Source organism: Fukomys damarensis, unplaced genomic scaffold, assembly GCF_012274545.1.
Source record: "Fukomys damarensis isolate Sample0158 unplaced genomic scaffold, DMR_v1.0_HiC HiC_scaffold_24, whole genome shotgun sequence".
NCBI classification, from domain to species: domain Eukaryota; kingdom Metazoa; phylum Chordata; class Mammalia; order Rodentia; family Bathyergidae; genus Fukomys; species Fukomys damarensis.
This window is the reverse complement of record NW_022900936.1, coordinates 65748185-65763133: the sequence shown is the minus strand read 5'-3', so window position 1 is coordinate 65763133 and position 14949 is coordinate 65748185. Positions and strand designations below refer to the sequence as shown.

The 14949-nt window shown below is 38.2% G+C and overlaps 1 protein-coding gene across 1 annotated transcript in view; it reads right to left on the bottom strand.

The window, feature by feature from the left end:
* Cd86 (CD86 molecule) overlaps positions 1-13642 on the bottom strand; it is a 68117-nt gene extending 54475 nt beyond the window's left edge. The window contains exon 1 of the mRNA XM_033755923.1: positions 13516-13642. Coding sequence (XP_033611814.1) covers positions 13516-13529 — 14 coding nt within the window. The 5' untranslated portion in view covers positions 13530-13642. The remainder of the gene's footprint in view (positions 1-13515) is intronic.
* Between the last annotated feature and the right edge of the window lie 1307 nt (positions 13643-14949).

The following is a 14949-nucleotide window of genomic DNA, read 5'->3' as shown; positions in this document are numbered from 1 at the left end:
TAATTAGCCCGTTATAATATATCTTATTTTTTTTTTTTTTTTTTTTACTCCTGGCAACCACGAACACTTAACATGCCAGAGAATTCTGCAAACGGAATCTGAGGGTCAGCCACTGAAAAGAACATGAACTTTCCTACTCTCTGCGATCTAAACTCTCCATTTCCTTCACATTCCACCTTTTCCACTGAGCCATCAGTCAAGTTTCCCAGCCTTCCCCTGCTTACTTTCTTACAGCGCTCAGGCCCAGATCCCAGAGAGAGAGGGTAAATGACCTTTGCCGTAGGATCTAACTTCTTTAGGGCAGTGGGCTGCCTGGTGTAGACTTGTACAATCACACATGGACCCCCAGTGCTCACCTGCCTGGTTCATTGCTTATTCCTTCTGACCAGGAACTAGAAATCCAAGCCTATGTAAACTCTCCAGATTTTTGAAATATTGGCAACTAATTAGGATTATGTCTTCTGTTTTTCTTACTTTGACTGCTCTCTGTCTGTGGGCCATTTTAAACCCACCAGCCTTTAATTTTCAATCTTGGCTTTAGATCTTGTTCCTGATCACGATCACTGGCCCCACTCCCTTGCTCCTGTCTGTGACACTTAGTTGCCAGAGCTTATTTCGTGTTTGTTGTTTCGTTTGTTTGTTTGAAACAAGGTCTTGCTATTCCAGGCTGGCCCTGAACCTTCTGGGTAGCCCAGGCTGTTCTCTAACTTCACCAATCCTCCTGCCTCAGCCTGAGTACTAGGATCACAGGCCTGAGCTATTCCAGGCTGGCCCTGAACCTTCTGGGTAGCCCAGGCTGTTCTCTAACTTCACCAATCCTCCTGCCTCAGCCTGAGTACTAGGATCACAGGCCTGTGCCCTAGAGATTGCTTTGGACCTGGATTCAACACAGCTCTCTCCAAGTTCAAATATTTCTATCCACAAATCTTCCCGGCTGAAAGAAGTAATCTTTTCATTCCCCGATCTCACATAACATATAGATAGCATTGCTGGTCAGAGCTTGGGTTTGGAACCACCTCAGAATCTGCTACCAGTTATGTGATGGGGAAGATTCAGTTTTCACTTGTGGAAAAACAGGCATAATAATAGTACCTACCTCCTGCAGTTGTGAGGATTAAATGAGGTAATATGTGGTATGACATTGCGTACCATAATTCCTGCCAGATGGTAAAAAAATGTCAGCTGTGGTGATACTTCCTGTAGCTTCTATACAGGAAATCTGTCTGGTCATCTTCATTTTCTTGACATTAAATAAAACTTCACTGAATAATTTCACAAAAAAAATTGCCCCAGCTCCTCTTTTCTAGCTCTGACTCACAATAGCTCAGGCCCCAAATATAATACATTCTGAAATCACTCCATCCACAGTCACCTCTCAGAGCCTCTGTTACACTAATAGAGGACAAGGTGAAAATGGGTGGCCTAGGCCAAACCAGCCCTTTCCAGATACCGGGCTAGAATGGAAACATCAAAGAATTTCACAAATAAGTTTACTTTTCTGACTTCTCTGGACAGATAAGGGTAAGCTGTCCCAGTCCACAGCCTCACACACAGGACAGCAGTGAGGTGACCGGAAGCACCCCCAGAACTGGGATATAGGGGCCGCAAGTGCAGCTTTCACCATTCATGGGTCATGGGCCTAGGCAGAAACCACAGGCTGCTGGGTCACTCACTTCTGACCCTTGGGGCTCTGTGTTGGTCACTCCGGCTTAAGGGCTGTAGTTTACCACTCTGTTCCTTCTTAAGTTGATTTCTTCCAGCTGAGCAGGCTGATGTACGCTCACTGGAGACCTAGCAATTCCTGCCAAAGACCTCTGTCTACACAATTCCATAAATCTGGAGTTTACCACTCCACCTATTTTCACATATTTGCTTATTATTTCATTTGTAAGCATTATTTCCTTCATGATTTCACTGTCTTACGTTGTCTTTTGTTTAGTAATGGCCACTTTCGATTTAGTTTTTACTTAACTACCATCTCTTAAAAATTTAAGTTGATTCTTATCTTTCTTTATAATAAATAATCCTGTAATATGCATTTTTGTGCACAATTCTGTTTCTACCTCTTATTTGATTAGCTAGACCCCTACAGGTGAAGTTACTACAGCAAATGCATAAATATTTTCTGTATAAATAAGGGAAATGGGTAGTTTACATCTCTTTTAGAATTAGAAGCACAAATGTGACTGAAGTGCAAAAATTTTTTACAAACTAGAAGCAGACATAAATGTTTGGAGTTCAAGAGGCTAAAAATCAAACTTTCATAGACAATTTCATGAAGCTGTTCACATGGCTAGCAATTTATAGGGTAGGATTTCATTTTAATGTTTTCTGGCATCCTACCTTACATAAAAATATAGTTTAGGGTTTTCTCCTTACTCACTGTATCTGGCCTGCCCTTTTCTTATCTATAGTTATGTCAACAGTAGCAACTTGTAGGTTACAAGTAAGATTCCATTTATGAGAACTCATTAGAAATCCAAGGCTTGATTTAAAATGTAGAAAATAATAGATTTTTAAAGAAATGAATGTGAGTCCTAAAATGTTCTATTTCCACAGAAAATTATATCCACCATAGTTTTTTATTGTTTTGTTTTTGTAGTACTGGGGATTGAAGCTAAAGGCTTGAAGTGCTCTTCCACCGAGGTACACCTTTGATTCTGTTTTAAAATTTTATTTTGAGACAGGGTCTTGCTCAGTTGCATAGGCTGACCTCAAACTTGAAATTCTCCTGATGGGGCCTCCTGAGTAGAAGGGCCTAGCTGTCCCCATGAAACCTCATGCAATCACAGTTGAGGGCTTTTGAAAGGTGATTAGACTGTAGGGGCAGGTAATGCCTGACTTGCTGTTAGTAGGTGGTGTCTGGTCAGAAGTGAGGGTTCACAGAGGTGTGGCCTGGAAGGCTCCATCTCCTTGATCTCTGTGCTCCCCTACTTCTATAACGTGAGCAGCTGTCCTCTGCAGACCCCTCTGCCGTGCCACCCTGCCTTGGAGCCAGCGGGCCATGGACTGAAACCTCTACAAACTGTGAGCCAAAATAAATCTCTCCTCTTTTAAATTGTGAGTGCCGGGATTTGTATTCTAGTGATGAAGTAACCGAGACACTGGGATTGTGTGCTCCCATGTAAATTCTTATAACTTTCATGCATTAGTAAATAGCCTCATTTCACAGAGGAGAACACTGAATTCAGGGTGTTAGTTTCCCCACGTCAATACCACTGGTACATTAGTAGAGAACTATGTATTAACTGCTTATTGTTTGATAATTCAGCTTGACTGACTCAAAACTCTGGCGTTATATAACATACCCTGCTTACAGACAATGGAAAACAGGTACCTTTGAAAACTTGTACAGTCCACTGCTGCAAAATAATATATCATGTTTGATATATTTACCACTAAAATGAGCTTCTTGAGGACAGAAATCATATTTACTCATCTTTAGTCTCTTTCTAATGTGTAGAGCAGTGCCTAGAACAAAGGCACTCAATAGACGGGAGGGAGGAAAAAACCATTGAAAACAGAGACATAGGAAGTGCTCAAAATGGAGATGAGCCTTTTAAGACTTTACATATATGGGGACAAATTGCTTTCCAGAAAGTTTATACTAATTCATATTCCTACAGCCAGTAGTATAAGAAACACCTCTTAGCATACACTCATTAGGATCAATACCCCCTCCAACCCACAAAAGCCACAATTGTTAATTTGATAAATGAAAACATCTTGTTGGTGTTTGAATTGGTATGCCTTTAGTATTTAATGAAGATGAACATTTTGAATTTTTAAATGTTTTTTTAATAACTTTTATTTGAAAACACTCATAAACTCCTTCTTGGCATGTGTGCAATTCTAGGAAATTCTATCACATGTGGGTTCATCTAATGACTGCAATTACTGAGATACAGAACTTTGTTATCCCCACAGGCCTGATTCCTGCAGCCACACAGCCCCCCTCATCCCACTACCCCTCACCATACCAACTGCTAATCTGTCTCTCTCTCTCTCTCTCTGTGATTTTGCCATTTCAACAATGTCGTGTAAATGGACTTAAACAGTGTGTAACCTTTTGGGATTGGTATTTTCACTTAGCATAATTCCTTAGAGATTTATCCAAGTTTTTGTGTGTATAAATAATTATTTCCCTTTAATCACTGGGTACTATTCCCTGGTATGTATGTACCATAATTTGGTTGATTATCCACAATGAAAGATTTTTTTTTCAGTTTTTGATTACTATAAATGAATCTGGAATGAGTATTCATGTACAAGTTCTTTTGTGAATATGGGCTTTTATTTTTCTTGGATAAATGCTTAAGAATGCAATCACAAGGTCACATGGTAAGTGCATGTTTGCTTTTTGTAAGAAACTGCCAAACTGCTTGCTACAGTGATTGTACCATTTTACACTCCCATCAACCATGCATACACATGATCCTGCTTCTCTGCGTCCTGCCAGCAATGGTGTTATATCTATTTTTGTTGCTTTAACCATGCTAATAGGGAATGATTATTTCCATAATCATTAATAACGCTGAACATCTTTTCAAGTGGTCAGGCAGCACATGTATATCCTATTTGGGAAAATACCTTTTTATATCTTTTGCTCAATTTTCTAATTGGATTGTTTTATGTTTAATCTGATAAATGAAAATATCTCATTGGTTTCTGAATTCATATTTCTTTAGTATTTGGCGAGAAAGAATATTTTTGTCATTTATACTTCCTTTTTTAAACATCATGAAATGATTAATACATTGAATTCCTTTTGTCATTTCATAATTGTTATTTTTCGTTCCAATCAGGCCATAAAACTAACATATCAGGTATTTCATCAGTATTCTCCATGATGTGTTTAGTTGATTGCAAATAGTTTTAAAATGGGTGTTATGATCCAGGTTTACTTTTGGGTAGTTGCTTTTTGGATTTACCCAGTTTTACCAGTGTCTGGGTGACACAGACTTATTAGCTTATTTATCTAACTATTCATTCATTTTTGTTAGATCTTTTGTACAATTAAATCTGATTACTTTGATTCCTAATAATAGAGAGCTGTTATATTTAGGTGGTTTATCCTGTATTTCCCTGACAGTACAGAAAGCAAATTTTAGATTCATTTTTGACTCCAAGTTTTCTAAGAAAGTGCTTTAATACTTTGCTACTCTAATTTAATTGCATTTTTTTCTGCTTATAGATAGAAATTATAATTGACTACCGAAATGCCACTTGGCTTGTTTTTCACTTTATATCATCAAATTCACCAGTGGCTTCACCCCTGAGAATCTTCAACCAACAACTTTTCTTAGCAACACAGAGTGGAAACTGTGTCCATAGCAAAAATCCAACACGTCAAATAAAAGCCACAGAAATTCTCTTATTCTTAAAACCTTTTCCAAATCAGTTGTGGGGAAAAATGAAGGATTGACTTTTCTCTCCTTTGCTTAGCTGTTACAGTGGATGAGGAAAAACTCCAGGTCTGACTGACCCAGCTGTAAGTCATTTCCGTGTGGCTCTTCCTGAACAGCAGAGGCTCCAGTGCATGGAACCATTTTGCCACCAAAATGTTTATATGAGTGGTTTCTCTGGCCTGCCTCCACAGTCGCAACTCGCTGAAGCTCACTCCTTTTATACAACTGCAAGCGCTTCCTGAGTACTTCTGACGTTTTCAGTCATTCTCCTACTTCATCTTTCCGCCCTATTTGACACTGTGCCTACCCTCTGCTTTATGAAATAATTTCATCTTCTTAGGTGACTAATTCTTTTCAATTTTCCTACCATCTTTCTAATATTCTAGTTACAGTTTCTCTGGCTGTACACACTCTTACGAAAGTGCATTCATTGGCTAGCAATGTGCCACTAACTGAATGGATCAAGCAATAGATTTTTTTTTCCTATAAAATACAAGTACCCGATGAAGATATCAAGCATGTTGACTCCTTTTGAGGGCTGTAGGTCTGGAACTGATCTGTTCCAAAGTTTTCTTTGGCTACCAAATGCCATCTTCTCTTCCCTCCATGTGTGTTTCTCTCTCCAAATTTCCACTTGTATTAGGGCTCACCCTAGGGATCTCATGTTAACTTGATTATCTCTGTAAAGACTCTGCTTCCAAACATGGTAACTTTTTTTTTTCAGCTTTAATTGAGTTTGTTGGTACATTTTAGGAATACAGTACAGTTACATTCATTGTTGGGATCTTGTACCTCTACATGACAAGTCTTGATTCTCATTTTTTCCCCTTACCTCTGCCCTCCCTTCACCCCTCCTTCCCTCCCCATCTACAAACACTTTATTTTCATCTTTTCATTCTCTCACATTTTTTTCTTTTCCCTTTTTACTCTTCCCCTACGCATCCCACCTTCCCTACACCTTTAGCTCCTTTCTTCCCATTTCTAAATGTCAGTAATCTTATTAGAATCTTATGCATTGTTGCAGATTATTTACACCAGGGAAACTATTCAGTATTTACACATGTGTGACTTATTTATTTCACTTAGGAGTATATCTTCAATATGTATCCATTTTCCTATGAATGAATCTATTTTCTCGTTCTTTATGGCTAAGTAATATTCCATTTTATAGAAAAACCACAACTTCTTTATCCAGTTTCCAACGGATGGGCAAATAGGTTGTTTCCAAGATTTAGCTATTACAAACTGTGCCGCTATAAACATGGGTGCACATACTTCTCTGTGATATGATTCTTTTAGTTCTCTTGGAAAGATACCCAACAGAGGGATGGCTGGGTCAAATGGAACCTCCAGTCCAAGCTCTTTGAGGTATCTCCATATTGATTTCCATAGTGGTTGCACTAGTCTGCACTCCCACCAACAATGGAGGAGGGTTCCTTTCTCCCCACAACCCCGCCAACATTTGTTATTGTGTGATTTCTTGATAGCAGCCATTCTTTGTGGGGTGAGGTGGAATCTCAGTGTTGTTTTCATCTGCATCTCTCGAATGACCAGTGATGTGGAACATTTTTTCATATATTTTCTTGCTGCTTTCACTTCTTTGTATGAGAAATGTCTGTTCATTTCGGATGCCCATTTTTGGATCGGGTCTTTATATTTGGGGGGACTGATTGTTTTGAGTTCTTTATATATCCTTGATAATAGTCCTTTGTCTGAGGTACAGCTGGTAAAAATTTTTTCCCACATTGTAGATTGTCTCTTAGTTCTGCTAATGGTTTCTTTTGAAGTACAGAAGCTTTTTAGTAAGATGAGATCCCAGTTGTTGATTCTTTCTGCTAGTTCCCGTGCTACTGAGGATTTGTTCATAAAGTCTTTTCCTATACCAATGTCTTCCAGAGTTCTGCCTAACTTACTTTCCAGCAAGTTTAATGTTTCTGTTTTAATATTTAGATCTTTAATCCATTTGGATTTTAATTTAGTGCATGGCGAAAGATAAGGGTCTAATTTTAATCTGTGACAGGTTGATATCCAGTTTTTCCAACACCATTTATTAAAGAGGCTATCTTTCCTCCACTGAGGATGGTGAGCTCCTTTGTCGAAGATGAGGTAGCTGAGTACATCTGCATTTGTTTTTGTGTCTTCCAGTCTGTTCCATTGATCCTCAGGCCTATTTCTTTGCCAGTACCATGCTGATTTTATCACAGTGGCTTTGTAGTATAGTTTCAAATTGGGAATTGTTACACCTGGTGCCATGTGACTGTTGCCTATAATGGCTTTTGCTATTCTAGGTCTCTTGTGGTTCCAAATGAATTTTTGGATTCTTTTTTCTAGTTCTGTGAAATATAGTGTTGGAATTTCAATTGGCATTGCATTGAATGTATATAGCAGTTTCGGTAGTATGGCCATTTTCACTATGTTGATTCTTCCTACCCAGGAGCAGGGGATATCTTTCCATTTTTTTATATCCTCTTCGATTTCTTTTTTCAGAGTGCTGTAGTTTTCAGTGTAGAGATCTTTTGTTTCTTTTGTTAGATTGATTCCTAGATACTTCATTTTTTTGGATGCTATTGTAAAAGGAATTTTTTCCCTTATTTCTCTTTCTGTCTGTCTGTTATTTGTGTATAGAAAGGCTATTGATTTTTGGGTATTCACCTTGTATCCAGATACTTTACTGAATCTGTCAATTAAGTCTAGAAGTTTTTTGGTGGAGTTTTTTGGATCTTCAATGTAGAGTATCATATCATCAGCAAATAATGATAGTTTAACTTCTTCCTTTCCTATCTTTATTGCTTTAATTTCTTTCTCTTGTCTAATTGCTGTGGCTAATGTTTCCAGAACTATATTGAAGAGAAGTGGCGATAGTGGGCATCCTTGTCTTGTTCCTGATTTTAACATGAAGGTTTTCAGTTTTTGGCCATTCAATATGATGTTGGCTGATGGTTTTTCATAAATAGCCTTTATTAAATTGAGGTATAGACCATCTATTCCAATTTTTTGCAGGGTTTTTATCATGAATGGGTGTTGAATTTTATCAAATGCTTTTTCTGCATCTATTGAGAGGATCATATGGTTTTTGTCCTTGACTTTGTTAATATAATGTATTACATTCACTGACTTTCGTATGTTGAACCACCCTTGCATCTCTGGAATAAATCCGACTTGGTCATGATGGATGATCTTCTTAATAATCCTCTGTATTCTGTTTGCTAGTATCTTATTAAGGATTTTTGCATCTATATTCATTAAGGAGATTGGTCTGTAGTTCTCCTTTTTGGTTGTATCTTTCTCTGGTTTGGGAATCAGAGTGATACTTGCTTCCAGGAATGAATTTGGAAGTATAGCTTCTCTTTCAATTTCATTGAAAAGTTTGAAGAGTAATGGTAGTAGTTCTTCTCTAAATGTCTTGTAAAATTCAGCAGTGAATCCATCAGGGCCTGGGCTTTTCTTTGTTGGTAAGTTTTTAATTACATTTTCAATTTCACTGATTGTGATTGGGGTGTTTAAAATGTTTTTATCTTCTTCGTTCAACTTTGGTAATTCATAAGTATCTAGAAATCTGTTCATTTCTTCTGTGTTTTCCATTTTATTAGAGTACAGGTTCTCAAAGTAGGTGTTCATGATCCTCTGGATTTCTTTCGGATCTGTTGTGACTTCGCCTTTTTCATTCCTGATTGCATGGATCTGAGCCTTTTCTTTCCTTTTTTTGATAAGATTAGCTAAGGGTTTGTAGATTTTGTTTATTCTTTCAAAAATCCAGCTCTTGGTTTCATTTATTTTTTGTATCATTTTATTAGTTTCAATTGCATTGATTTCTGCTCAGATCTTTATAATTTCCTCTCTTGTTCAAGCTTTGGGTTTTTCTTGCTCTTGTTTTTCTAGGAGTCTAAGTTTCATCATTAAGTTGTTTATTTGAGCCTGCTCTGTTTTCCTAGTGTGGGCATTCAATGTTATGAATTTTCCATGTAGAACTGCTTTCATTGTGTCCCAAAATTTCCTGTATGTTGTATTGGCATTCTCATTTATTTGTAAAAACTGTCTAATTTCTTCTTTAATTTTCTCTGTAATCCATTGATTGTTTAGGAGAGTGTTGTTCAGTTTCCATGTGCTTGTAAATTTTCTATAGTTTCTTGTGCTATTGATCTCCAGTTTGATTGCACTATGATCTGATAATATACAGGGGATGACTTCAATTTTTTTGCATTTATTTAGACCTATTCTGTGAGCCAGTATGTGGTCTATTTTGGAGAATGACCCAAAACATGGTAACTTTTTGAGGTGCCAGAGTTTAAAATTTCAACATATGAATGGGGAGGAGGTTACAATTCAACCCGTAACAGACAGTCATTTAGAGTCACCTTTTATGTCACATTGGGCGTTCAGTGTAGACTTTTGGTAAATATGCTTTGTCTTTCTGTAGACATGTCCTCCTCTTAATCTCTCTTGTCCCTTGGTTTCCATTTTCCTCCTGGTTTCTTCCAAACTCTCTAGCCCCTCCTTGACATCTATTGTAGACTCATCTTCCTCTTTTCCCTCCTTATCTGCTAAGGTTTTCCATGTCTCATTCATGATTTCACAATCCACCACCATCCCATCTCCCTGATAAACTCACCCACACAAGAATTTCAACTGTCAGCAATACTTATGTGCACCCTGTCCAAGCCTCTTCCTTAAGATTTGCGGCTGATTATCTGTTGTCTACTTGAACATCTCCATCTAGCTGCTCCACAGACATCTCAAATTCAACATGTGAGACAATGAACTCATCCTCATCACCTAGCCTCTTTCCTCTTGTTCAAATACACTCCACTTCTTAAGTCCCCTGTTTTGTGAAGGGTGCCACTGAGCACTGAAATCTCTCTTCTTCCCCCAATTTCCATGTATCAAAAGTCTGTCACTTCTGCTGCTTAAATATCTCTTAAATGCACCCTGTCCTCTGATTACCACCATAATTGGCCTCTAAGTCATCTCTCTCTTGAACTAACTTTTGCTCCAGACTTTGTCTAACTTGGCCTTCAACTCCCTTTAAGCCCTCTTTTTCTAGTATTTGCTTCCTTTTTTATCAGAGTCACTCCCTGGGGGCTGGCTTTGTCATTGGGCCCTGCCTGTTTCAGGTCAGTCCCCTAGGATCCAAGCCTGGAGTTGTCCTGCCTGCCTCAGAGGACTCTGAACACTTCTGCTGAAGCCAAACCATCCCAAACAACCTTTCTGCATTCTAGTCCTAGAAATGCCATTAAGTAGTTGTGTAATCTTGAATCACTTTTCCTCTGTTTCTTAATCTTAATGGCAGTAATAAAATAACTAATAATAATTACTGAGTATTCACCAGAACAAAGTTTTGATCAGTTTAGATGGATTAGCACATTAAAAGCTGACCGCTACTTTGTGACATATTACTATCATCCCCATTTTTATTAAACACAAACAGACAAAAAAATAATTGACTGATTAAGCAAAAGGACCACAAGTTCAAGACCAGTCTTGGCAATTTTGCAGTTAAGTGAAACCCTATCTCAAAATAACCAATAAAAAGGGCCAAGGATCTAGCTCATTGTGAACCCCTGGGTTCCATCTCCTGTTCTGGAGGTGGGGGGCTGCTATTACGACTGAATTATGGGTGAGGTGTGCGTGTTTCAAAGACAAATCCAAACATGAAAACACTTAAACATTAAGGGCTAAAACCCTAACATGGGAACCTATAAATTATGAGTGATCACACCCCACTAAACAGCTCTATGAAAGGCAGCATCACTATTGGTTTCTTTTTAAAAACTGTGTAGTTTTGTTTTTCCATCTGCAGATATGATTCAAGTTAAAAAACACAGAAGAACATAAAAACCACCTATATTTTTATTAACATTGTATTCATGCATGTATCATGTATAAAAGTGGTAGCACTGTATATCCTGCTTTTTTCCTTTTTAGGCTAAACATGTCATAAATAGTTCTATAATGGAATTCTTAGTGATTGGATGATATTTCATTATGGATGATCCATAATTAACCAATATTTTGTTTTTAGACATTTAAACTATTTCTAAGATTTTTTCTATTAGAAACAATGTCAAGAAAAAGATCCATGTCACTAAAATTTTACAGACATATATTGTTAAATTCCTAAATTCATGAAAGGTTAAAGGATATTAACATTTGAAGGGCTCTCGATATGTTTCACCAGATCACTGTCCAGAAAGATTATATCATCATTAGTGGACAATAAAGATTCATCTCTTCTTAGCAACATGGAGAATTCTTGACTGCTTTTCAAATATAATATTGGCCACTTAGAGAAAAAAATGAAACTTCATTGTTTAAATTTGTATTTATTTTATTCTGCTTTTTTAGTATATGTGCTGCCAAAGTGAGCACAGTATTTATTTTATTCTGATAAGGCTCAACATTGTTAGTATTTATTGGTTCACAATCAATTTTCAGGCACTGAAACAAAGATAATCTTAATAAGAATAATAAAAGCAATGGTCTTTGATTCTATAGATCAGTGCCAGCATAATTCAGAAGAAGTATCACCTCTGCAGCAGTTCCACAAAAATTATAAATTCTGATATATACATGATATCATATATAAATGATAGATAGATATATAGATTTAAAAATTCCACTGGGGAGGAAGGGAATCTTTATCTGGAAATTAAAGCAGCAAAGCTATTTCTCAAACCAGCAAATGCTTGGTAGGAGAGTTTGACTTTTAAAGAATGATACTAACAACAAGTCATGACCAGCTATAGCTCTTCTTGCAAAAGAAGAGCGGGTGTGGCTTCCCCCAGGAAGTTCCTGCCCTGGGAACTTGCCACCACAGGAAGGAATGCTCAGAAAAGTGGGCAAGAAAGATTTTAGTTCTACCCCTTTTGAGCAGGGTGACCTTCTGTGAGTTATTTAGCTCCTTTAAACCAGTTAGCTCATCTGTAAAACAGCATGATAATAATGTTCTTTGGAAAACTGCTCTGACAATTAAAATTCGTGAAAATAACACTAATAAAGTACACATAGGACATCGTGCATGTTCAATACACAAGAGCTAATTGAATCACTCTATCTCATTCTACTCCCCTACCCTGCTCAGAATCTCTCACAGCCTGTTTATGACTCATTGGCTGAGTTTTTTTATTTTCTCCTTTCTCATATAGTCATTCTTTGGTATTCATGGGGAATTGGCTCTAGTACTCTGTAGCTGAATCTTGGATGCTTAAATCCCTTGTATGAAATGGCATAGTATTTGCATATATCTAGGCACATTCTCCCATATACTTTCCACCATCACTAGAATGCTTACAATATCTAATAAAATGTAAATACTATGTAAAAAGGTGTTAAAATTTATTGTCTAGGGAATAATGACAAGAGGAAAAAGTTGTACATGTTTAGTTTCAATACAACCGTTGTAGGGCTAATTACATTTTTCATTTTCAGTTGGTTGAATCCATAGATGAAGAGCTCTTAGATATGAAAGACTAACTATGCCCCGCTTCTGCCTTTTGTTGGACCTCACTCCTTTGCTTCTCTGATTCCTTCACTCTTAGGCCAAACTGGGGGCCAGAGATTTGGCTCAGTGGTTCCGCCGCCTGACTCATTTAGGCCAAACTGACTCTGAAGTACTAAAACCCTTTTCTCCTGTCATTTGTCAAATTGTGTGCAGGCATTTAAAAATTCCCTCATTCCTAATTTAAAAACCAATGACTATAAACACTCAATATGCAAACAAGTCTGCAAAGCCCAAACTAACTGTTTAAAAACACCTGCTAATTAACTGATTCTGGCACCTGAAATAATTCCCACCTTCTTGGTGCAAAGTTCAGAGAGAGAGAGAGAGAGAAAGAGAGAGGGAGAGAGAGAGAGAGAGAGAGAGAGAGAGAGAGAGAGAGAGAGAGAGAGAAATCAACAAGAGACAGAATCAACCTAGAGTGTGTGCTCCAAGGAGGGAAGGCCTTGAGGCTTCAGCTGCAGTTTCCCATTACAAATCCTGCTCCCCCACAGGGTTTCTCACATTTGGCTTTTTAACAAACAGACATACCCTTGGCATCCTCAGCCTCTACCTCCCACTGAGATCCCATCCTGGAACAGACTTGCAAAGAGGCAAGAAAGGATTACTCACCATCCTGGACCCATCTCGGTAGCTTCTGCTATGGCCAGAAGAGAGCCCGCTGGTCCGCTGGTCCTGGCTGGCTGCCGGGTCTGAGTTAGCTAGAGAAGAGAGCCCTCCACACCCGGGCCTGCCTCAGCAGTCACTGCAGTGCTGTGCACTTTCTTCAAGAGGAGTTGTTCCTCTTTCTGCTCAGGACTTTGCCCACACTTGAGGAAGATCCTTTAACCCTTTTTTTGCTTTTCAAGTACATCGACCTAGGTCTGCACATATTTTTAAAATAATAAGAGGTGGCTTGACTTCTGGACTTGATGTTGAGGTGAGACAAAAAAATCCCCTTTTGAAGATCCCTCAGGGAATCTAGAAAATGAAACAGTTAAAAAGAGAAGAAAATCTCTGTAGCTACAGGGTAGAAGAAAAGAACTTACAGATATAAAGTGTGATTTTATAATGGGCGTGGACCCAGAGTGAGCAGGCTCCCAGTCACTTTCCACCGCCTAGATGGTGCAGGATCCCCCCCCACTCCTGGAGTAGGAGAGAGTCCCCCGAGGAGGCCATGCAGCCCGGAAGGACCAATGAACTGTTTCCCCCAGCTCATCCCCACCACAGCCAAAGGGCGTCTTGATGAAGGACAGACTTCTGCAAAAGAAGCCTGGAAAAAAAGCAGCATTACAAAAATTAATAGATGAACTTCAGGAACGCAGAAGTCGTTAAGCCGAAGGTCTATGGGAAGAATGCTGAGCTTTAAAGCCACTCAACATGTACACATAAGGTTGGATAACTGTTGCAAATTAGCTTACTCCAGAACGCTAAGAGCAAAATTATTAGTAGTAAATTGTCTAAATTATTGTAATGAAAAATAACATGATATTATGAAATTTTAAAATAACATGATTTGCTACGGGGATGCAAAATCAACAAATCATTAATTTTCGTATGAAAGCATAGAGCAGTTATTTTTTTGTCCCCTCTGATAATCTCATCTATGTTTGAACATATTTTTTGAAAACATAAAAGTAGACCTAGAGATATAGGTCAGCTGTCTAACATAAGGCCCTGGGTTCTATCCCCAGGACCGAAAGAAAAAAAGAAGAAAGAAAGGTGAAGATAGCAAAATACAATTAAAATAGATTTGTATACCTTCCAAATTATTGCAGAGCAGAGTGTAAATCTAATAATATTTATAGTTAAATGACCTGTTAGACAGGAACTGATACACCTTGACAAAATAAAACAAAAACAAAAACAAAGATCAATCTATGTAAACCCCATGTTACAGTTGAGATCTAAAATGTCTCCCAAATTCTCGTCTGTGTGGGATAATTGGATTACAGGACACCATACTTATCCACAGTGTCATCCGTGGAGTTCAGTTGCTGAATGTGCTGTCAGGAAGAGGGCCCAGGTCAGAGGTGGTAGCCTGAGGCGTGCACTGGAAGGTTCCTT